Here is a 25,106-nt window from a genome sequence, read left to right as displayed (position 1 = left end):
CTGTCTCAGGAAAAGCAATTTTTCTTACATTTAAGTGGAATTTCTTGTCTATCAGTTTATGCCCACTCCCTCTTGCTCTCTCAGTGGGCACCACTGAGGCTCCTCCAGCTTGTGTATCAACCACTCCTCCCAGCTTTGTGTCATTTGCAAATTTGCTGAGCACACTCTGTTCCATCATCCAAGTCATTAATAGAGAAGATAAACAATATTGGCCACACCTGGAATACACCAGTAGTGACTGGTCTCCAGCTGGAGATCATAATCCTGTGAGCCCAGCAGTTCAGTCAGTTTAATCCACCTCACTGTCCCGTACTTCATCAGTTTGTCTATGAGGATTTTATGAGAGGCAATGCTAAAAAGCCAAAAGCAATGCTAACACCAAGATAAACAACACCTACTGCTCTCTCCTTGTTCATCAAGCCAGTCCTCTCATCATAGAAGGCTCTCAAGTTGCTTAAGCACAGTCTGTCCTTCATAAACCCCTGCTGACTATTCCTGATAACCTTCTTGTATGGAGGTTTTGCTCCATCAGCTTCCCAGGGATTGATATGAGATTGACCAGACTGTAGATCTTGCATTTCCCAGATTTTCCTTCTTGAAAATAGGAGTGATATTTGCTTTCTTCCTGAAGAAGTCCTCAAGAACTCCCCTAATCACTGCAACCTTTCAAACATATTTAAGAGTGGCCTCACAGCGACAATGGCCAGCTCTCTCAGCACTCATGAGTGCATCCCATCAGGTCCAATAGGCCTTTGTATGACCAGTTTGTTTAAATTTGTTCCCTAACCTGATCCTCTTTCACCAAGGGACATCTTTGCTTCAGACTTCCCTTGTTCATCCGTGCAAGCTCCCTTTGCTAGATTTCTTGCTCATTGGGATGGATCACCAGAGGATTTGATCCATGTGGTCCAAATCAACCACTCTCTCTTACCCATCTCCCATCCAGGGTCATATCCCATTGGATTCTTCCAAGGAGATCCCTAAGCAGACCAAAGTCTCCTCTCTTGAAACCTAGGGTTTTATCCTTCTATTTGCCTTGTTCCCTCCTCTTAGGATCCTGAACTCCACTGTCTCATGGTCACTGCAGGCAGGTTACTCCTGATCATCACATCCCTGAATAATCCTTCCTTGTTTGCAAGCATGAGATCCATCAGAGCACCTTTCCTTGTCAGATTCTCAATCACCAGCATTAGGAAGTTATCATCAATGCAGAAATCTGGATCGCTTGTGCCCTGTTTCCCCTCCACAAATATCAGCATGATGAAAGTCCCTAAGGGGAGCCTGCAAATATGAAATGTCTTCCAGTTGTCTGGAGAGGGCCTCAATTACTTCTCCCGAGTCAGATGGCCAGTAGCAGATCCCCAGCAAAAGATCACCCACATTGGTATGCTCTCTAATCCTGACCCATAAGCTCTCGCTAGCCCCCCACAAGTTCACAGACAGAGCTCTGTGCATTCCTGCAGTGTACACATAAAAAGCTACTCATAATCCTAGTCTGTCCTTTCTAAAGAGCATGTACTCATCCACCGCAGCACTCCAGTTATGTGAGCTACCCCACGATGGCTCTGTGGCCCCATCGAACTCATAGCTCTTTAACAGCACACAGAACGCTATTTCCTCCCGTTTGTTCCCTGCTGTATGCATTGGTTCACAGGCAGCTCACACAAGCATCCAGTCACAYTGAATTCCCAAAACAGATGTGAGAGTTTCCCCAAAATGTTCTCCTCACAGCATTTCCTTATTTGTGTATATATATCCTCAGGATGGACTTCCTCCCTGTTTGGTGCAAGGTCTCTCTTGTCCATATCATCCCACGCTACTTGCCAACCTTGCTGCTTCCATACCTGTTTGTGAGGCATCAACTTCCTTTCCCATTGCTCCTAGTTTAAAACTCTCCTTACCAGACTGGCCAGCTAGTTGGTGAAAATGCTTTTGCCTCACCTGGTCCTCTCTTCCTATCAGTCCTCAATCGTCAAAGAGGCTCCCATAGTCATAAAACCAATGCCTTGATGTTAACCACCRGTTGCTCAACAAGCAGGTTATGCAGGATATGCCACCTGCTTACCAAGCCTTTCCATTTCATTGTCAGGATCAGGGAGGAAACCACCCAGAGTCCTATATGTTTGACTTTAATCAGTAGCTCCATGTAGTCATGCTTGATGTGCTCCAGGTCTCCTCTGGCCATAGAGAAGTGCCCAAGCCAAAGAGCAGCAAGAGATAGTAGCTTGAGTAGCTCTCTGCAACTCTTGCAACAGTAAAACTCCCTAAACAGCAGGCTGGGTCAGCAGATGAACAGATTAGAGGTGAGATTCATCCCTAAATTATCAAGCAACAGCAAGTCAGCTAATAGTAATACAACCCTTCAAATTTTATCTCATCATAGTAAAAATGCAGCAATCCTTGTGGACACTAAATGTGATWTTTTTTTTTCTTAACTGAGTATATTCTGATGCAAACATTGTAACGGAGRGTACATAATAGTGTCATTATTCTTAGTAACTAAGTTAGTTCTAAAATAGAAAGAAGTAAAAAGAAAAAAAGMAATGTCAAAAACCAGCACTGTGATGACTGTGTAAGAATATCATGCATATATTTTCCAACATGGGAAACGTGATTCAGATATGCTTATCCTACATCAGACCATAGGGATGGATGAGATGAATTTATAAGGTCTATCCATCTGATTTTTTTCCCAATTGTATAATTCATTTTGATCCTCCTTTTCCTTCACAAGAGAAAAGGAGATATCTACTCTACGCCCAACAATTTTTTTCTCTGTTCCTTTATACTGAAGGAGCATCCAATCCTTAGCTCATCATAGAAGACAAAAAGAAAAGCAGTGCTTAACAGGYCAGTAACCACAGCAGAGATATGAGAAAGGCAACTTTGCAAGGCTACATCCTCTTCCTTTCTAATTAAATGCTGACAATCTGGTTGACACTGTATAAAGATGCAAAGATGGTTCTTGCTCTGGGGAGCTCAGTCTAAGCTGAAGAATGAAGATCCCTCAGGATTAGYTTTTGCTTCCATGTACTTTAAAGGGCTGATAGTTTTTCATCGTAGACCTATGAATCACATTCTGAACTGGGACAGAGATAAATAGAAAGYAAGCTATTTCAGGTGAACAGGGACTTGAAAAAAATCTATGCAATGTATTGCTTTTGGCAGGCAGAAGAACAGTAATATAGAAGGAAGTGCTGTGTGGCATGGATATTATCACGCTAATTAAGAATAGAAAAGCTCTGTCTCTGCTATAACAGGATAAGTTGATCACTCTATTTAAAATATGAAAGTACTTCATAGTACATCTGGCATTTAAATACTCTGTTAATGAACTTCCATTTTTATTCAGAGTTGCTAGCAAAATATCTCTCTTGAGCAAATGGTCCATCCTCACTGACTAAGATAAAATCAATTTTTGTCATGAATTTAAAAAAATACAATAGTATGAAAACAAAGAACAGTAACAATAACAATTATTCTTTTAATTCATATTACAAGATGTAAAAGTCATTATAAATGTCCAAAAAATATTTCCCATTTCATCCGCAGCATAGAATGGGAAAATTTAAGTCAAACTAAGGACACTATTTTACCATCTAACTGAAAGGAAACTATGGAGAAAATAAATGTAAGATTCAAAATATACCAAAAAGTCATGTTAAAATTCAGCATTTTTTAAAGGTAATTAAGCAAAGACATAACAAAAAAAATCTAGTTAATTTTAACTACTACTCCTTTTTCTGTAAATAAACAAAAGACATTGCTCTGACATACGGCCAATTTTCATTTRAACATTTTATACTTTCCTTGCTGAAGACTTTTGGCTTTCTACGTAAATGTGTAGCAAAGGCATAGTATATAGAACAATATCAGGTTTTGATCTCTCTAGTGATGTTTATTATAGTCTATTTTTCAAGTTAGATCTACACTGTCAATTTGAATGCCATGTGTTTTAAGACTGTTGAGATAACCTTAACAAATCTAATTGTGTGTCACAAAGCTCTTCACAGGTTGATTCACTTTGCTTCTAAGAGTTTTTGCCTACATTCAATCATCTCAGCTGCTATTAACCTAAAAATAGTCAATATTCTAATTACATACATATGTGGAAACTTAAATACACACGAATTGTTACATTTCAAGGCAATGGCATCTGCAGGACTAAGCTGTTAATAAGTCAAAGTGGCCTGGGAGAATATGAAAAACCACATGGAGTAGTCTTGAGCTTGATGCACCTATCACTATTTCTCAAGGCAGAATAAATCAGATGATAGTTTGTGATTGGGCAGGAGGCTTTGATACAGGGGGCTGATGAGATGAGAACAATTGCACTGAACTCCAGCTGACAAAGAAATGTCTCATACTTTAATAAGCGCAATAAAGAAAGAGCAAAATTATCATTCTGGGGGAAAATAGTACAGACCTATAACCAAGTAGTAGTGGTTGTTCATGTCTCTTCAAAAAACATCATCAATATGAAAGTGCAGTAGGAAAAAATGTTTTAAGTAGCCATGATATATAAAGCCTGAATTAAATTCATTAAGTTCAATAAAGTATTATGCCTGGAGGACATTTCAAATGGAAGCAATCAGTATTTCATTTTTACAGGATGAGAACAAGACATAAATTTCCTTCAGATCTGTTGAAGTCTTAAGATCCTGATTTGTAGAAATTTATGGAAATCACAGATTTGAACTAAGTAACAGTCCATTGATCTCTTCTTAACTTTTTGTATATATCTACGTAACAATGTTCCATGGAATCAATGACAGCTGAAAAAGAATAGAAAAAAAAAATCAAGAACTTAAAGACCTTCTTTTCTGTTGAATAAATGATAGAAGAGGCCAGAATTATTCCTTAAACTCTTTTTCTGTGGTTTGATACTTTATGAAAACTTTTAAAAACTTCCTTTATAGATGTGTGTTTTTGTAGTAATGAATGAATTGAACAAAGAAGAACCAAAGGACTGAAGACAGGTCTGGCAAAGGACCAAGGACCAAAAAAACAGATGGATCTAAGCACTTAGTGGCCATAGGTAAGTAAAAATCTGGACAAAATAGGGAAAAAAAATTATTGTAAGAAGAAAAGGGATTTTGCCAGTACCTCATTCAGTTCATTTGGAAATGAAAACCATCATACTACTATTCGTTCTAAAGWGCTAGAAATTGGAAAAATTCCCTATATAGATTTCTTTGCAAAGGTTTATGCTTTAAAATATATTTTTATAAAGAGATATATTTTAAAGTATAAACCTTTGCTGAATTCTTGTTACCCTTTTGTTATAGCTAGGTACATAACTGACAACACCTTCCCCCCACACACACATACGAGTACTGTGTTGTTTTGAGCTGCCGCTGAGACCACAGTTACACATGCACTGCTAAGCCCAGCTCCCCAACAGGCGAACCATGTACGCTGTTCCCTGAAGGTCCTTTTATCTAAAAGTAAGATTACAACAAACTGCAGCTTCAAATGCTTTCCCGTCTAGGCAGCAAGCATTGGAATTAACATCTTTTTGATATTCAGCAGTTCCTGCATGGTATTTCCTATGCTAATGCTTCTTCCATTAGTAGTGACTTTACTCTCTGCTTCTCACATTTTATACTGCTTTCAGAATCAGCCTTCAGACATACATATCTAAGTGCTGCATATAAGAAACTCAAGATTGTCTTCAAACTGTTCCCTAAGAAAAGTGAGATATTACAATTACTGACCATTCCTACGTAAATTTAAAAAATCTTATCCAAAAATATAAAAAGAGTTTTCTCTATGGGAAAGGATTTTGTTTGTTTAGTGCATGGACTGTTTGTGGCTCATAAAATGTAGGAAGATTGAGGGAAAAAAGAACATTGAACATTGAACAGTTCTCGGAACTGTTGGATGTATGCTCACACCATGAGAACAAAAGTAGCAGATTCACACAGCTGGGAAGCACCTTCCTGTGGGATAACTAGCATCTCTTTGCCAAAATATTCACRGGTAATGGTGGCAGAGTGTACTCAGGCTCTTCGCAATTATGTTACACAATTTCAGTACTGAATCCACTTGTAAAAACATCCTGTAGCTAAACGTGAAGTTTCCAAGAAAATATCCCTAATATTACTTCTGCCCATTTGTTTCAGTAATGCCAACAAAGAAAGCATGGATAATATTGTGCAGTCTGGGATAATTCTTCCTCTCCTGTTTCATAGACTTCCCAAGAAAAAAATTAAAAAAAATTAAAAAGAACAAAACATTTCTTTGTATCTCCTGATAGRAGAGGACTGAACAGAGATCACATCCAGTAAAAAAATCAGTCAATACAACAACTAAGTCAAAAATTTGATCTATACGGTGATTTATCACCACTTCTAGTGTCTTTCATCTGTCAGTAATGCAACAAGGATAGTGCATCGAGAAAAGAGCTCTGGGATTAGAGCTATAATCTCCTCTATCTCCTAGGATCCCAGATCCATATGACAGCGCAGCTGTTCCTTGCCCAAGATTAAGATTAATCTTCTCTCATTTTTTAATTTTGTCCCTGGTTAAAAATGAATGTAATTCTCCCCACACAGACCATAGTGGGGTGACCTGGTGTTCTATGGCCAGAGAATAAGGCAGCAGCAGAGCTCTAAATGGAGTTTCTCCAGTATTATTTTGCTAGCTCTCATATAGTGGCAGTTTCTGGGGATCTTTTATTCATTTAATGACATCTTTAATCACATATGAAAGACTGTAACAATGGAGGACACTTTTTGTTATAAAAGCACCTTTAGCTAAAGGGAAAGATATAAAGGCATTGTTGAAATAATAATAATAAAGGTGTGCTTATTTCTTTTCAATATTCTACTTATTTCTCTTTTTCTGTGTTTTTGTTTAAAAACTCTTTTAACTGCTTTATGTTGTAAAGCATCAGGGTCTTCTTAACACTTCTGTATTACTGAGCATATTCACATTAATTTAACAGACAACACTTGTCATATTTACTCCATGATTTAAGCACTAGCACTTGATGCTTTCTATTACACAGATGAAAGRTGTTCCCATATCAGAATCATATCAATTTTACCCACTCTGTATACACTTAGGTCAAAGTTTTAAAATTTATGCAAAGCATATGGGAAAGCAGAATCAGGCCCACGATCTCTGTTGATTACCAGTAGTGATGTACTACAGCAACTTGGAACAGTTTGAGTGCAGAAGGATTCATTACTTTGCAAACCAGCAAGAGCTATTCCAACACACTTCATCCAAATTTATATACCTGCCAGCAGATGTGTTTGCTACATGAAAAGCCTATCATCTTACACTCTAATTAACAGTCACTGTCACGGGTAATAGACTCACAGTATCCATGCCAATACCAGTCAGGTATTTTGGGTCTTTATGCTGTTGCTAGCTTTCATTGRGGTCTATGCTGCAAACTCATCCATGGTACACCTGCTTACTTATGTTAGTGCAGAAACATCTGTAAGTCCCACAGTAACTGATCTCAGCTTCACAGATAACTCCTGAAACGTCTCAATGCACAGACCACACTAGTTAAATCATAAACCAGGGATTGAACTGATTTAATMGGTTCTGATTAACATAGAAACCTTAATACTGTCAACCTAACCTCATCTCTGCTAATTTACCAGAGCAAGTTTAAATGCTGTAAGTGCCCACAAACAAAGTTGCATCAATTTAAAGGCAGTGTCACTGCAAATTAGTGCTGTTCAAGGGCCACCAGTGCTCCATTCTTTTCCCTCTATTTCTGTCTTCATCCAAAAAAGAGAATTTAGGTCCAATGAAAGTACATCCTTCACAGAAGCAGAGACTTAATCAGGGCATGCTGATGATTGAAAACATATAATTTAAAGCTCGATGCTACCCAGAGCACATATAGGGAAACTTTAAAAACTGAATCTAAGCAAATGGTAAATAACACCTGTTTGCAGAGAAGTAGAAAGTCTGCACTCCAAAAACTGTTTTTCACTGCAACACCACTACACCACTACAATACAGCTATAATGACTGCAGATTCAGCACCTAAGCATACTTATACGTGTGAGTCTGTAAAGCAACAGACATTATGGAATTCCCTAAAAATATAGATTTTCATCCCTTACAAGTTTCTTGATCAGCTGTTGCAATTACAAGAAATGCATTTTGCAGTCAGTTGTTTATCTGGGATTGTGCAAGAAAACTAATACTTTTGGAAAAGTAATGTGTATTAAGAATCAATAAATTATAAATCTTAATTGAAAAAATAATGTAATCYGCAGATTATGTTGTTCAGATTTCTGTACACCAGAGAATATCAGTACTTCATTTTCCAGGACCTCAGCTCCTGAATAGCGAATGTTCATCATACAGAACAAGATCCATGTCCCAGTGTTAGACCAATACTTAGCTTTCTCAAAGCTCTTTCTTTGGTGTARAATATAAAAAGCTTCAAAGATAAACATCAATGTCCTAATTTTACAGAATGAAAGATAAAGAAGAAAAATTATGTATCTATTGATGGCAGTAAGTTGAAATACAGCCTGCATGGAAGTGAATTTAAAGTTTACTGCTGATTTAATCAAGGCAAGATTTCATCCAGGGAGTTTAAAATATTTGATAGTGATGAATATGTTAGTAAAATTAGATAAAGACTGACTGATATTGTTCTACTATAACCACTGCRTTATTAAAGACTTTTTCTAAGCTCTATTTTTAATAACATATTTAATTTGAATTACAGAATGAAGTTGTAATATTTTATCTTCACTGATAATAAACTTTATTCTCTTGGGATCAGTGGATATAAAGATCATGTTTATACATAGCTATAGGGATGCTGAACAGGATAGTTCCTGTTCTCAGAAATCTTGATTCTTTAAATGGGAAAGAAAAGGATTAATTTCTATATAACATTATTATCACYCTCTGTAGCTTGATTAAGAGATATGCTTGAAATATTGGAGATTTGTTTTTGTTTCAGGTTTGTTTTTTAAAGTGCTCAAATGAAGAGAAAAATCCTATATGCTGAAAATGCTGAATCCCACAGTACCATTCAAAAAATACCTCTGATAACAGATCCACTTTGTGTTTGGTTTACACTGTACTGAAGTCTGTAAGTGGAGAAGGATAATATCCCACTGCATAATTTGTTTCTTGCATCACTTCAGATCAGCCCCGGACAGTACATTCAGAAACAAGCTGCTGAGATCAGCACTGCCATGGCCAGGAAAAAGTCTGAATGTACTTGCAGATCACTACTACATCTAACTTTTAGGGTTTTATAGAAAATCAATTATTGTCAAGAAAGGCTTAGCACTGCCAGAACTCAGGTCGTAAGAGATCTAGTTTGCCTATTCTTTTWTATAAAGAATAATCTAGATTTCCAGATCTTGGCTTATTTTAAAGCAATCAAAAATATGTTTCAAATGTCTGTAGTTTTATTAGCACTGTGCACTAAATGGACCAGTAGACAAAAAGAAACTAGAGGTATTTCTTCAATAATGTTATTCCTTACCTAATAAAACAGACACCTGAGTGAAGCAGGCGTTCAGAGATGCCACTAAAGGAATCGCAGTTGAGGAGCTCTGACGCGAACTGCCAGCCTGACCTAAGGGCCCCCTCTTAACTCTTTCACTAGTAGGATCATCCCCTCCACATGTGAATATCTATGTGGATTGCATGGCCATGCCGATGGGTCATAAAAAGGAAAATGGTTTCTTCTCCAAACTATCTTACTTAACGAAACACTTTTGGGGAGGAACTAAACATTTTAAAAGTGAGGGCAATAATTTCTGTGTGGTTCAGTTTCCGCACTGCTGAGCACCATTTTTTATTGATGAAAAAATAGCAGAGTTATGAAGATAGAACCAATTTGGCTTGCATTTTTGAAGTTGAGGTGTCTTCTACAAGTCAGGTTCATCTTTTCATTGTAACATTGAAATAAGAGAAGTGTAGAGAAAATAAGGTGGAAATGGAAACTCAARGGGATAAGGCTAGGAAAAAAAAGGTTTTTTTACCTTCTGGTCTTTCAAATGTTAGAAGCTAAATTTCCCAGTAAATACAATAAAAATTGCAATACAGTAAAATATTGAATAAAGTCTATTTGCTTCGGAAGATGTGAAAAGGGTACAGAGTTTTCCTATATTCAGCATATCAGATCAATAAATCAGTAGCCTAAACTAGTTAACCTTTGAAGGCTATTCAATCATGAATACACAATGATCGCCTACACACTTAGCAATTATAGTTAGCTCTCCTCAGAGAGGCCTACTCCCCTGCACAAGTCAATTGACCACTACTGAATAGGCATGGAAAAATTCTAGAAAAGGGTTCTTTCTTCTTTGATTACTTATAGAGTAGGGAAAACTAGTCTGAGACTTAGGAATGATCTGGGAATGCCCTCACCATTGACCATAATGAAAAGATACGATCCCCTCCAGGTTTGTCTATACTCTGCGGAGATCCTGTAACAGGTTGAAATACTGTGAGAAGCTTGTTCCAACAGAAGTATCACTGATGCTATGACCATGAGTACCCAAGACTGCCATGTAACACACTGCTGCTGTGACAGCTACCTGGCTCCTCCAGTTCACTCCCTTACTTGCTACTTGTCTTAAAATGACCTTCTGGCAGAGTACTATAATTCTTTCCTGTCACGCTAGTGCTTACCTCCAAATTACTCCATTTCCATATGCTATATAACTGAAAAGAAAAATTATATTGTCAAATACTCCCTAAACTAGCATGCATTTCTGTTTCACATATACCATAAATTTATAGAAGAATGAAAGATTCACTTACCTGGCTGAATAATTTTTATTACCTTTTCCCAAATTCCATCTGGATAAGTTTGAATGGAGCAGAAATAAACACCAACATCTTCCAAAGTGCTCTTGATGAAGGATAAGGACTTGTCTTTGCYGGAGTCATTTTGAAAATGAATTCTTCCTTTGTAATTGTTTTCAATATGTATGCCATAGATTGGATGCAAGACAGCTATATTTGCTTTATGAGTTAAATTTCTTTTCATCCAGGATGTCTGGATTATCATGGCTTTCTTTGGATATACACAATCCAGTTTCACCTTCTCTGTAAGCTTTACAGTTGAATCCACAAACTTTCCTTCCACACCGACTAAAACATATATGTAAATTTAGTCTCAGAATTAATGTCATTAAAATTTGAAATAAGAGCAAAACAGAGCAAAGTGCTGAGAAGTCAAAGCTGTGCTAAAAAAAAAGAACCCTAGATGTTATCGTTACTTTTAATTTTTGAGTATAACTGAACACTTAAAATCTGCCTAATATATCTTCATGATATAAAAAAAAAGAAGGAAAGAAAGAAAGAAGGAAAGCAAGCACGTTATGAAGGAATAAAGCTAAGCAGCCTTATAAGCTAGGAGGAATAATAARTCTTACTTCCATAAAGCTGCAGAGCAACCATAAGAAAAGTTATACYGTCCATCTCCAAGCACGCTGGACTCAATTATTGTGCAACACAGTTTTATTCAGTCTCTGTGCACCGCGGGCCAGGCTCCCTGGAAGCTTTTACCTTTGAAGCATGAAAGATAACATGCACTTTTTACTTTCACATTCTGTAAACACTGAGTTTGAGATCTTGGTGCAGCAGCATCARAGAGGCACTAAATGCCAATCAAAATCCACTTGAGAAAAAAATTTCCATTATCAATGACTCTTTAGGAATGTATATGAGTATTATAACAACCGATGAAGCAAGGATCTTTGGTTTTCTCAGTACAAGTAAATAAAATCCTTCCAAGCCATATATTCAAAAATCAATGGAATTTCTCCATTTTTCTGCCATTGCAATTCAACATTTATCTCTCATTCAGGGARTATGAAATTTGGAAAAGATGAGACAGTTTCCATCTGTTAGAGGTTATAATTTTGTGACTATTTATAAAAAGTAAAATCTTAAGGTCTGAGACTTTTTTGGTGATAATATGTTATGAGATAGTATTTGGGATCGTAATTATGCAACTTGAAAATTCTTGTTTAAGAATCCTCAATATTTTTGACTCGTGTTGAATTTTGTCAGAATGAAATACACTTTTGCAATTCTATATTTTTTTCTCAAAACAACTGCAAGCATTTTGCATTTCAGCAGGCTATGCTAGTTTATGGAGCTGTTTAAAACTGSAAAAATGTAATGATTGATTTGAAATCAAAATTAAGCTTGACTCAACAGGTTAAAATTATCAAATGAACAAACAGATGCAATTTGAACTGAAGCTGATCAGAAAAATAAATATTTTAGGGTGAGTCATACATTATAGAAGCTTTAGCCAGACATACATTAGTTATTTTTGAGATTCTTSTCATAAAACAATGACTTCTCTGGAAAATAAAATGTGTATGTATCTATCTGTATTAAAATGTGTATGTATTTATCTGCATGTTTTAGGAAAATACAGCTCTTTGTCTACAGAAACTCCATCTTGCTACTTCCTTCTTCAATCTGTAACTCTCCATTGCTGTTGTTGTACTTATTTCTACTCTACCTTGTCAATAAATACAGAATCTACTGATTTAACAATGAAGTCATAGACAAATTGTACTCTATGCCAGTTTTTAACTCAAGACTATGCTCAATTTTTAGCTCATTTTTTAACTACCTGAATGAAGGTCTGCATTAACTCTCAGGAAACAATAAAAGGCAATGTATTTATAGGCATATATTAATAATTGTGTTTATTAAAATTTAGACAAAATACATTTTTAAATGTTACTTTACTTGATCTCTAATGCTTACATGATCACTGTATTCTTATTATCTAGAATAAGCTTCACTGAAAATTCAAGTCTTCGGTATTTTTCTTCTTCTGGATGGCTTATCCTAGGAAGGGAGGAGATCAGAGATTCAGTGTGAAAAGGCAGTAAAGTTTGCTTTTCTTCATCATGGKTTTTATTCTTTTAAGGGTGATTTCCTGTTTTTTCTCTGCCTGAGAGCTGTAGACTCATTAAATGCAACCGTTCTAAGCAAGCTATTCCTCCTCATAATAAGAAATGAGGCTTAGCTTTTTGTTTGTGACAAAGTTCTAGTTTTTAATTCAACTGGTAGGCTACAGATCAAAAGCTCCCTAGAATTATAAAAATAGGATAAGCGAAATCTTTTCTGAGAAAATTGAGCTCAGCCTTTTAAATGATGCATGTTTAATAAAAATAGCTCCTCATATATTCTTCTAATGACCTTCACAGTCTTCACAGTCTCTCCATTTGTGTACTGTTTTCATTTCAATTACTTCTATGTTCTGAGATTTCCACAAACACTGGATCTTCACAAGAGCRCAAACTATGAGGCAAACAAAAGCTTATAACTCAGCTTACTTTATTTAAGCAACTTCATACTTTCTAAGAATATGACCTGTTAATAATTAACAAAGTTTTCTAGGGCAGATGAAAATCTGRATTTTCAAAATATTCTTAGATAGTCAGTGGCCCATCTGATGCTAGGTGTAAAAAATTAAATAGAAAAGAATTGAGTTGAAGACAATGTTGTTTTATTAGTATTACAGAGTTACCTTTTTAAAACAGACCAAAAGAATACTGTCTATTTAGGTTGCCTCAGGAAACAAAGGTATTACTGATAAGAAAAGCAGGAAATGGGAACCTTCAGACACTAAACTATAGATTTTGTATTGAAAAAAAAGGGGTTTTGTGAAGCAAAGAGATCTGGTCCCTGGATGCTACACAAAAAGCCTTGTGGCTTTTGAACCAGCTATKCAGAATCTGTATGTTCTCACATTTAAATATTTAATAATCTCAGTGGCTAGCAGTTCTCAAACTGTAGTTCTAAGTGAGGAGACAAAAAGGCCAAATACCTCTCCAGTCTGAAATATTATTTTTTATGGCATGCTACACATGTATATTGTTGTGTACAGATCTAAGGCATTTCACAAAATATAAAGTAGAAAAAAAAGATAAATGTACRTTAATAACTTTTTTTATTATTATTACAAATTAAACTTCCTACACATCTGTTTTCCTTAATTGAAACTGAGATGAAGTATTCAGGAAGTCTCCTAAATGAAGACAAATTCCCTTGAATAAAAATTATTCCTCACTCATCTGTTTATATATAAATTACTATTTTATTGGCCTGAATTTCATGCCCCTTTCTCTCCATCTGGCATCAAAAGAAAAACAGAAGAGTATTAACGTCCAGCCCCGCATGATGACTAAGTACCAATGATATGTTGTTTAAAGACATTTATTTGTAGTGGAACAGGCACAGTTACTGTAAAAGTCGTGCCAGRTTCCTGGTCATCCGATTCCCGAAACAGAGTCCCTTGCCACATCTGCTACAAGCAGCAGCCTGTAACGGGATCGTCACTGGGTCACCCTGTGAAGGCTGCAGTGAAGGTCCCCTCTGGATGCCTGGGCAACACGGCCAGCACAGGTTGGAGACCTGCAGGCGCTATGAAAGCTGACTCTACAGGTGTAATCCGGGAGCAGGCACACACTTCCAGTGTAATGTTTTCACATGGATAAAATGTAACTTAAAATAGTACAGCTAGTATAGCTGTAGTATAGCTTACTCCTCCTGAAGAGTAAGATAAATATATATATATATGGCCAGCACCATATTTTAATACCCTAACGATTTATTAGTATTTAAGATTTAACRTATATAGACAGGCCTGCAGCAATAGTGGAGAAAGAGAGGCAAATATACTTGCAGGCTGCTGCTGCTGCCAGAAACGCACCTCGGCTGCGGCAGTGTATAGTGAAGCAGGTGGTAGCCAAAAAGGGAGACCACTCCAGGCACTACTTCCACACCTCCAGCTCTGCAAACGATCTGGATCGGTTGTTTAGTTTCAGTGACTCTTCAGTGAGGAAAAGGAAGCAAATGCGGTGAGCAGCGGGAGGGATTTGTAGTCTTTGAGCCGAGTCTGAGCCTCCCCTGAGCTTAGGTCTTCTCCGGAAGCCAGGCTMACCAAACTGGAAAGGCTGTTCAATTACAAATCATATAGCTCCCTATTTCCTAAAGGAARATGTGCTTCCTCTTGCTAGTGTACTACCATTAATGAAATATTACCCCCTTTTCTGTTCACCATCCTATTTTTMTTTAAACAGGATGCCCGAGTGGTACAGCAGGATAAAGGCACAATAATTCAATTTGCTTTTTCCTATTCTGCATCTAATCTAATTCAATCAATAAAGTTCAGGATTTGATTAATGCACAAGCATGCCTAATTAAGTATCATAATGGATAGGTATCTTTAGTATATATTCATTAACATCAAAGGAGAAATTTAGTTACTGCCAACTATTCTTCCAAAGAGAAAGGAGAAAGCTGTGAATTAATCACATTTTAGAGATATATTGGTAAAAGATGATTCAGAGAGAGAAAAAAGCTGAATGTAAAAGCCTTTCCCAAATATAGAAAAAGGAAAGAAAATACAATCTACATAGTCAAGTACTCAATAATCTTTTTTATTATTAAGTGCAATGGACTCAGAGAGGCAAAACTACATATAGTATCTCTAATAAGATGCTTCAACACAAAATAATCTATCTTTGCAAGAGAATATGTACGTAAAGGACTATATTTTTATTTTTGTGGCACTGGAAAATTATTAATTTACATTTTTGGAACTGGACTACGAACTAGATTCTCATTCTGCCTTAATACTGAGCACCCAAATGAGTCAGGAAGCTGAAGACTGTTGGTGATAAAACAAGAGCTATAACACGAGGGCTAGATGACACTAAACGTTGAGGTGTGGGAATGATAGTCTCTCAGGTTTTGGGGGGAGATTAATCATGAGTAATCAATGGTATCTGAACTATATTTAGTGATAGAATGAGCTAAGGATGAGATATACTAATAGCATAAATGTGTGATTAAGTGGAAGAAACTCCACTGCTGAACCAGTGTAGAACTAGACATCCTGAAGCACTCGTGTCGCAAACTACCAAGCAAAAAGGATGTTGGTGGGAGATAAGCAAGTCTGTGGTATTTTTTAAATTCACTGTGTAACTACTGTTCCTTTGATATATTCATAGCTAGAGAGTCTGCCTGTGACAACTTACTGAACTTTAGTGAATTTTGCAGGTCTGCGGGTGTGAAGGGGAAATTCCTAGAACAGCCACATACTTCTGCCCACTTAAAGAAAACAAAAGTGGAAAATAGGAGAAAAAAAAGTGAACTTAAGATGGTTCTTAAGATAATTCAAAGAGACAAGCAGATCTACTTTAAAAAGAGAGGRAAATTTCAACAATAAATCCTGGGAAATTAAGTTGAAAATTTATTTTAAATAGGAATTTTCTTTATATTTTAATTAAGWGATTACTTAATGATAGAGGCTATCACAAGGCATTTTCCATCTATCTAAACCTTTCCTATTGACTGTAAAATATATACCACTGATTAGTACAATGAGTTATTAAGAATATCCTTTAAAAATATTTTATAAACTCTTCTTCTCCTTGTAGAATAGGAAGCAACTATTGGATTTCCATTCCCGTTTTGCTGATAATTTGTTTTGACCTTGCATTTTCATCCATAATAACAGGGAAGACAGCACTTGACAGACATGAAAGAAACTAAGTTACAGAAGAAAGTTGTTTGTTATGTTTGAGTCTCTATGAATTTACTAATTCTGTTTAGTTGACTGTGCTTAGCTTTTCATTTTTCTTTAAAAATGGCCCTCAAAAGCCAGAGAGAACACTAAAGAGAGAAAGGAATGTTTCTTTTTTTATATGGCATCTCTAATCTTTTTTGTTGACGCCACTACGACCTGACAAAGTCTCCTTTTCTAAGAAAGAAAAGCATCTTTTGTAACTTCTTAAGTCTTTTTTGTGCCCCATTATCAAAAAAAAAAAAAAAAAAAGAAAAAGCTTAGTAAACAGCAAAGTGACACTTTTTCTGATAAGGCACATTTCTATCCTTACAAGAGCTAGTCAGGCTGACGATGCTATCTAAAAGCTCCACCTCCCCCTAAAAAACCTCGGAAAACTAARACTAAAGGAACCACCCCACCCCCCGAAACCCAAACATCCTGGAGTCAGTAGTGGTGAACGCAGCAAAGGAGACCGCTGCTTTGTTTGTTAGCTCTCGCCTTTGCTTTTCTGATATTAAAAAAAAAGGGGGGAGGGAGGTGACGCTGGATGCCTGTCTGTGCCGGTGGGGCAGCTCGGGGAGGGAGCCGCAGAGGGGGCGCAAAGCGAAGTGCGAGGGGGGACCCAAGGCAGGCAAGAGCCCTCGTCTCCGTCTCAGCACACCTTGTGGTCCCCGGGGGGCTGCGGAGACGAGTTCGGCCACGGGCAGCTGATAGGCTTCGAAGCAGAACTGCAGGAAATAACTGCTCCCGTGAGGAAACAGGCTTCGGGGTGGCGGTGGGGATTTATTTTCAAACTCTTTTATTTAATCTGTCACACCTAGGAGTTTTGAGATCTGTCTTTCTGAAGAGTTACCTTGATGTGGTTCATTACTTGTGTCCTGAAGAAACCCMGCCCAAGGCAGCATCCCTGCGAGACTGCACCCTGGGCACGGCCACTCCAGGAGGAGCAGAGGCAGTCCCAGCTCCAAAGTCTTGCTGATCTGGTCATCCATTGCACAAAAAGGGCTGTATTCAGGCTTCCAGATGGCTAACTGAGCACAAATGCACGGCCACTTCTTTTCTTTTCTTCTTTTTAATCTTTGAGCGGTTTAAAATGTTCTAGAAGGTACYAATTCAGCAATTCATGTCCCTCAAAAAAAGCATTCTTCATAACAAACTAGCAACCTCTTCCTTTATAAGTATACTGCTTAAAGATATTCAAAATGGAAATTGAAAAAATATTGGCTAACAAATTCTTGAAGAGATAAGGGACTAAACKCTCTCCCCACCCTAGGAGGAGAAATGACCTGAGGAGGGAGGAGTAGAGGATAAAGAAATATTATGGGACCAACTACCTCCTACCAAATCTTTATACRGGGAATATATAAATGGAAGAATCAACAAAATACAAATCTGAAAATTAAAAATTCTCTTCTATTGTATGCAGGGTCTCATCCTGCACCCAGCATCCAAGGATCTGAGTACTACTGAGCTTTTTACTTGATTCCTTCTGTCTTTGACAGCACCAAAAGAAAGGGTGAAAGAACTACAAATGCATTAGAGGGAGAGATAATCTGCTGATTTCTTTCTCTACACCCCTCCTCACAGATAMGTTGCAATTCTTCAAGGGAAAATCCCCTCCCTACTAAACCCAAGAATAGATGTTTCTGAGCACGATGTCACTTTACCGAAGTTCGTTCACTCAGCCAGCAGYGTCAGCTGTAAATTAGCTGAACGAAGGAGTATCTGCTGCTTTAGTGTAATTGTACCATAACCTCCTGTCCGATGCACTGCAACCATGTTACATCTGTCTTGTGCTAAAGCAGTTCCAAGGAAATCAATGCTATTTATCCTGTTATAAAGCAATAGTGAGTCATTTTCTCAATTAGCGTCTTCAGTTTGAGAAAGAATATAGATTTTTTTATTTTCCAAACTTTAGCTTGCCACTCTGCTTACTGATTTCTAAGAACCTGGGAGTTTAATTCTATCACACCTCTGTGGCTTCAGAGCACCCGTTTCAGAATCATCACAAGTTATTCTCTGAGGATTKATCTTTTGAACTGAACTATCGTGACTGCATTTGGTTTCATTAGTATGTTTATAAAAGAAGCACTGATCTCTGACAGGGTTTTAAAAAATTGTGTATGCTGTGATCTATATGATGCATGAGAGTTCTGTTAAGTTGCATCCCAGCCCAGGAATCTCTTTATCAACTATTCTAACAACTTTTATTGATTTACTAGCAATCAAAAATATTACGCTTTTATTTTCATGYCTTGGTTTAATTTCCCTTAGTTGAAACTATGTGTGAAACCTCTACCAGTTTGAAATATATTCCATTTTAAACCACTCGAAGTAGATATGTATTTTACTTCCCTAGGGGTTTTCTAGGCGGCGCTGCTGGCCTTGCAGCGGGCCAGCGCTCCTCGCGCGCCGCCCTTGGACGTGGGCAGCTCCCGTTTTCAGGTGGTTGAAACTAACAGCCTGGATCGAGATAGCCAAGGTCAATGTCGCGTTTAGCTCTTAGCTTCCTCGCCGCGGCGTTTGGAGCGGTGACAAGCTACATTTATTTTTCAACCGGAAGCCTGCAGAAGTATTTCATTGTTTGGTTGTTTTTCAGAGCACAAAATAAAAGATAGACCGCGTTATTGTCACTACGTTTGGTTCCTGCGTTCCTGGCATGATTGAGAACTCTGTATTCTGGCTTTCGCTGTTGCTGTTTGTTGTACGTAAAGATAAATTGTATTTCSTGGATGTTGTGTTTGAGTCTCAAATGGGCACTTTTTTTCGCAGCTGAATCAATCGTATTCTCTGCTAAATCTGAGACAAACGTATTTGTCCCCCTTCAATTTGAGCAGAATTTCTATTGCTTCAAAAAAACATATATATATATAATATACAGAATGTGGCAGCTGAATTAATTCATCAAAGACAGAATGGTCTTCTGGGAACAAAGATACAAATTTCATGCCATTCCRATATAAGCCGTTCTTTGCATAAGTCAGGTAGTATCTAAAATACCTTAAATCGTCCTGRTTTCACTTCTGACAGTGTTAATTACATCCGAAAAGAGAAATTTCTGACCCTGTGGATTCATTTCTTCCTATCTGACCTTCTGCTGCATTTGACAGAGGCTGTCAGGTTTGTGGCACTGCTACTTGCAATGAAACTCCTGGGGGAAAAAAYTACACTTGGCGTTGTTAGCTACCAAATAAGGCACCTCCAGTGTCTTCACCATTTTATACATTTTACATTTTACTTCCTCTGTGAGGGGACTTCTGGGAGAGGCTCCTAAAAGACTAATTCTTTTTGAATACAGCAGCAATAAGACGCGCTAACGGCAAGATGAGACAAAAGCACAGCTCTGCCCCTCCTTTTCTCCCAAATGCGACACCACATCGCGAGCACAAGTTGAGCAGCACGGCACGGCACGGCACGGCGCGCCCCGTGGCAGCCAGCTGGGCTCTCCGGGCGGGCGAGCGAGTCAGCGCTGGCCAGGGCCAGGCCCTGGTGAGAGCCTCGCGCCCCGTTTCGCTCTGCGCGGGCCAGCATCACGYTGTCTGTGACTGTAACTCATACTCTGTTAGTTTTTGTGAGATCAGAAGACAAGATGGAAAATTTCTGCAGTAAACACTGACACTAAAAAAGAAGTACTATCGGAGCTGAGGGGAATGGCAGAACGAGGGCGTTTTCAGCAGAAGGAATATAAAACTGCCAAACCAGATCTTCCTACGTTCCTTTTGTTTCCCACGGAAAAGATCAAGGGCTTTGCTGTGCACAAAACCCACACTTCTAGGCTGCTAAAGTTAGAGCGATGTCATCGTCCCCAGGCAGATGCAGTTACACCAATAAAAAGGTTTATTACTCATTTATGGTTTCATTCCTGTATGAGAAGTAAACATATATGTGAAAGTTATCGCTAATACAGTTAGTATAATAGTTACAATAGTCATAATAATATAGTAATAGTTATACTGGTATAGTAAAATTTACAATATTTTAACTAAGTTGCTATAAAAAAAAAAAAATCCAACCTCACAGTAGTTAGTGGCTCTCTTAAGTGATTCTTTAGTGCCAGATGACTGCCGTTCACAGGGCAAAGCTCAACCAAAGTTTCTAGAGCTGCAGTAATGGAAAACATCTAAAGTAGGTCATTACCAAGCACATACACAAAAAGAAAATATAGATCAAACAAATGAAATTCAAACAAACTCTGATGGCCCAGATAGTTGTTTTCACAAGTGGTACAGAGCTGTGGCGTGCAGAACTTATTTACTACAACTAAACATCACTTTACTTGCTATGCTCTTGCTCTTCCTTTAACCTATATTTTCAGTCAGATTTCAAACCCTTAGTTTAGTATTTGTCAACCACCACTATTTCTGTTTGACGATTTGATCTCAAACTGAAAATAAAATGATGACAGCTTGTCTCGAAGAAAGCACCGAATAAAGAGTCATACGAAAAAGTATGTAGGCTGTTAAAGATCTTTCTTTTGATCTATTATTCCAAGTACCATCCCAGCACCGGATAAGGGGATTTATTACAATTAAAAGATATTTCAATTCAGAGGTAGAATAGAACAAGTTACCCTGAAGAGCTGCGTTCCCAGGGATTATATTTTGACCTCAATTCCTGCTGTCCTCCATACTGAATTTGTTCATATAATAGTGTTTCCCCTGCTGGGATCTAGTCCAACATCTCTTAAAGTTAGATCTTTCTATTGACTTCAACAGTCTTTGGTTTCTTAAAATCAGTTGCTGATGCACTCATAAAAAAAAATTATTTGCATGTTGCCTGATAGTTACTTTGTCATGAAAAGTTTTTAAACACACTGGATAAAAACCATAGTGTCAAATGACATATTTAACCACATCTAAATTCTAAGTAATACTGATGGAACAACACTAATTCTTACAAACAATTTAAGCAGCAGATTTTTCCCTCTTCTTTGTTCCTAGAGGATGCAAACTTCTTATCATTAAGAGAGTCAGATTTAAAAATCATATTCAGAGTAATTTTTTTTGACTCTTGCCTCTGTTATTTTGCCACCTAAAATAGTATGAACGTTTGTAGCTTTATTGAATTTTGTTTTGTCATGTTGATATATGAGAAACCCACCCAGATAAAAATGGCAACTTACCGTAAAATAGAAACAAGCGAACTGCACATTACTGTCAACAAACACCAAAGTAAGCAAAAATACTGTTTTCTCCTATAAAAATTAAATGTAAAAACAGTAAAGAATTTTCTCAGAATTAATTTTTTTATGTTTTTATGTTACCCATTGCTACTCACTTTCAAATAATTCTTGCTATTTTAGCCATCCTTGCATTACTAACTTTCTGACTCGCTGTTTGGGAGGGAATCTTGCATATGAATAAGCCTTCTACGGAGATGCTTTGCAAATCGTTAGTTATATACAGCAATTTCAGACAACACAAGATTTTTAATTAAAGTGGAGCATTTTTAATATGTAAGAAACCAGTATGCAGGTGAATTAAATATTGTTTTTAACTTACTTGTTTTTAACGCTGGAAACAGCACACTTTGCAGGTGCAAAGCAACTGCACCAAATGATCTAAGAAACATTTCCTTGGGCACTGGGTTAAGCAGCAGCTGATGTCTTAATTTACACAAACAAATTAAAAACTATACCAAAAGTTCAGAGACATTTTGAATTCTAGTGACACAAATTTTACAAGCAAGGAGAAGCTTGTAAGGCTGATGCCCTTGAAACTTGTTTGCCATTTATTTGCCACTTTTAAACTGTGGCAGCTCTAATCTGAAAAGCAATAAAACACATGAATAAGCCCAGTATTCAGCAAATTCCAGCTTCAGGAAGGCTTTGAAATTCTGATAAAATATCTTACATTTGAAGTAACGCAGAATTTTTATTCAGCTATTATTCTTCAACTCTGGAAGATGCCTTTTTGGAAAGATCTCCTGATGGGCGAGAAACTCAGGATGAAACCAGAGAGTGAGCGGCAGTCCTGTTGCCATGGCAATGGGAAATGGCCTTCTGGTAAATCATTGAATACGGAGAGTCCTAAAATGAAAACTTACAGGACAGAATTTTCCTCTTCCTGATTTAATAGAAATCACTTTTGAAGGGGAAGCATTTTGAGMTTTTCTAAAATAACATGAACTTGGGTTTATGGGAGCAGTACTGCTCCTCTGATGGTAGTAGAGCAGCTGCTGTMACCTCAGTCGAGAATGTGTCATTCTCAGCTCACCTAGGCTTTTGACAACTGTCTTCTCTCAAAAGAGCTTTTGGAAAGTCAAATTTTTAAAATTTTTCAATAGTGCTCAGGCTTATCGTTTGGTTTCATAATTGGCACTAGGACATTCTAGCTGGTGTCTGAAGCAAGGGAAGAAATCTGACAGCCTAAATGACAGTCTAAACCACGGAAAAGGTGGACAGCTGCCCTCTGAGCTAGTTGAAGCATCTGTGGTGTTCTTCACATCCAGTATCTGGAACATCTAATTACAATAATCAGATGGAATACAAGAAAAAACAAATAAAAAAACTTGTCTCTCTCTTTCTGTACCTGCTTTTGCTGCAGGCTGATGCCTTCCTCTCACAGACTCTGCAGGCAGCAGGGAGTTTGCTGAGCTCCAAACTTTCTTGCGACTGTAGAGTGCTCATTAGCRCTCATGGAGGAGAGTCTCTCCCTCCCTCCAGCAGGCTGCTCAGGCCAGAGTGCAGCACCCAGGGAAAGCAATCCTGCGTACCCAGCTGCTAAACAAATGTAGCGATTATCAACAGACAAGCTCGACAGCTATCAAATATGAAAAAATAATTCTGTTTCTTGGCTATGCTTGTCCATGAAGACACAGATAACTTTTTTAAGGAACAGTTAAATTAGGATTATAACTCTCTGGGGCACCAAAAGACATTATTTGAGTAAATGCTTTTGCAAAGTCAGCAGCTATGGGACGTAGCTTCTGGATGTTCATAGAATCAGTAAGATTGGAAGGGACCTCTGGAGATCATCTAGTTCAACCTCCCCATTCAGCAGGGTCACCTACAGCATGGTAGACAGGGTTGCATCCAGACGGGCCTTGAAGATCTCCAGAGAAGGAGACTCCACAACCTCTCTGGGCAACCTGGTCCAGTGCTCTGTCACTCTCACAGGGAAGAAATTCCCCCTCACGGTCAGGTGGAACTTCCTGTGCTTCAATTTCTGCCCATTGCCTCTTGTCCTGTCACAYGGGACAACTGAAAATTTTGAGTTTGTCCCCGTCCCCTTGACACCCTCCCTTCAGGTACTTGTACACATTGATAAGATYCCCTCTCAGTCTTCTCTTCCTCAGGCTGAAGAGGCCCAGCTCTCGCAGCCGTTCCTTGTAGGGCAGATGCTGCAGCCCTCTGATCCTCTTCGTAGCCCTTCACTGGACTCTCTCCAATAGCTCCATTCTCTCCTTAGGAGAATTACAGGAAYGCAGTCAGAGTATGYAGAGATGCGGCGAGGAAGGCTAAGGCCCAGCTGGAATTGAGTCTGGCAAGGGATGTCAAGGACAACAGGAAGGGCTTCTTCAAATACATCAGCAGCAAGAGGAGGACTAGGKAAAATRTGGGCCTGCTACTGAATGGGCCGGGGGTCCTGGTGACAAGGGATACAGAGAAGGCAGAATTACTGAATGCCTTCTTTGCTTCAGTCTTCACTGCTAAGGGCAGCCCCCCATTAATCCTGCAGCCTGGATGTGAGGGAGAAAGTCCAGAGAAGGGAAGACTTTCCTTTGGTTGAGGAGGAAAGGATTAGAGACCTTCTGGGCAGGCTAGACATCCACAAACCCATGGGCCCGGTTGGGATGCACCCATGGGTACTGAGGGAGCTGGCAGATGTTGTTGCCAAGCCACTCTTCTTCATCTTKGAAAGGTCCTGGGAAATGGGAGAGGTGCCTGACGACTGGAAGAAAACCAATGTCACTCCAGTCTTCAAGAAGGGCAAGGAGGAGGACCCAGGCAACTATAGGCCTGTCAGCCTCACCTCCATCCCTGGAAAGGTGATGGAACAGCTCATTCTGGATGTTGCTATAGTAAAATGTCTAGTATGTTATATATCCACACATCTAGATACTTAGTACATAGATATGTAGGAGCTTGTAATACAGACCAGACACAGGAAATAAACTGAGGAGGCATGATCTTCATGTTAGGTATACAATATGCAGACCTCATCTAAATTGGCTAGCAAGTTTTCGATTACATGCATTTTATTATTCATGGATCCAAAACAAGGACACAAGCAACGGTTTAACACCCTATGCATGTTCCTGAGTCATATGCAGTGATGATCTCTGCTCTCTCCTGGGTTCTGTTCCACCCCAGTGAAGCTTTGCACTGCTTGGTATCTATTTAAGGAGGAAGAGTAGAGAATGTTTGGTTTTAAAAGGCATTCCTTACTGATGATAACCTTGTATACATTTAAGTTTCAGATAAATCTTCTAAAAATGTTCTCAATTATGAAGCTTAAAACTTCTGTTTTTAAGATAGGCAAAGCTTCTGAAAAAATCACAAGGTGTGTAAGTTACTTATGCTAGCAAACAAAATCTTGCATCATCTACA

General features: G+C 38.1%; 1 protein-coding gene across 1 annotated transcript in view; it reads right to left on the bottom strand.

The window, feature by feature from the left end:
• Positions 1–11,475, bottom strand: part of CD226 (CD226 molecule) — a 28,419-nt gene extending 16,944 nt beyond the window's left edge. Inside the window, exons 1-2 of the mRNA XM_085307764.1 lie at positions 11,388–11,475; positions 10,771–11,103 (exon numbers count right to left, since the gene is read on the bottom strand). Coding sequence (XP_085163890.1) covers positions 10,771–11,103; positions 11,388–11,433 — 379 coding nt within the window. The 5' untranslated portion in view covers positions 11,434–11,475. The remainder of the gene's footprint in view (positions 1–10,770; positions 11,104–11,387) is intronic.
• Between the last annotated feature and the right edge of the window lie 13,631 nt (positions 11,476–25,106).

Source organism: Rhea americana, unplaced genomic scaffold, assembly GCF_003343005.1.
Source record: "Rhea americana isolate MKP2758 unplaced genomic scaffold, rheAme1 scaffold_263, whole genome shotgun sequence".
Lineage (NCBI taxonomy): Eukaryota > Metazoa > Chordata > Aves > Rheiformes > Rheidae > Rhea > Rhea americana.
The sequence above is the reverse complement of the archived record's forward strand: the minus strand, read 5'-3'. Positions and strand labels throughout refer to the sequence as shown.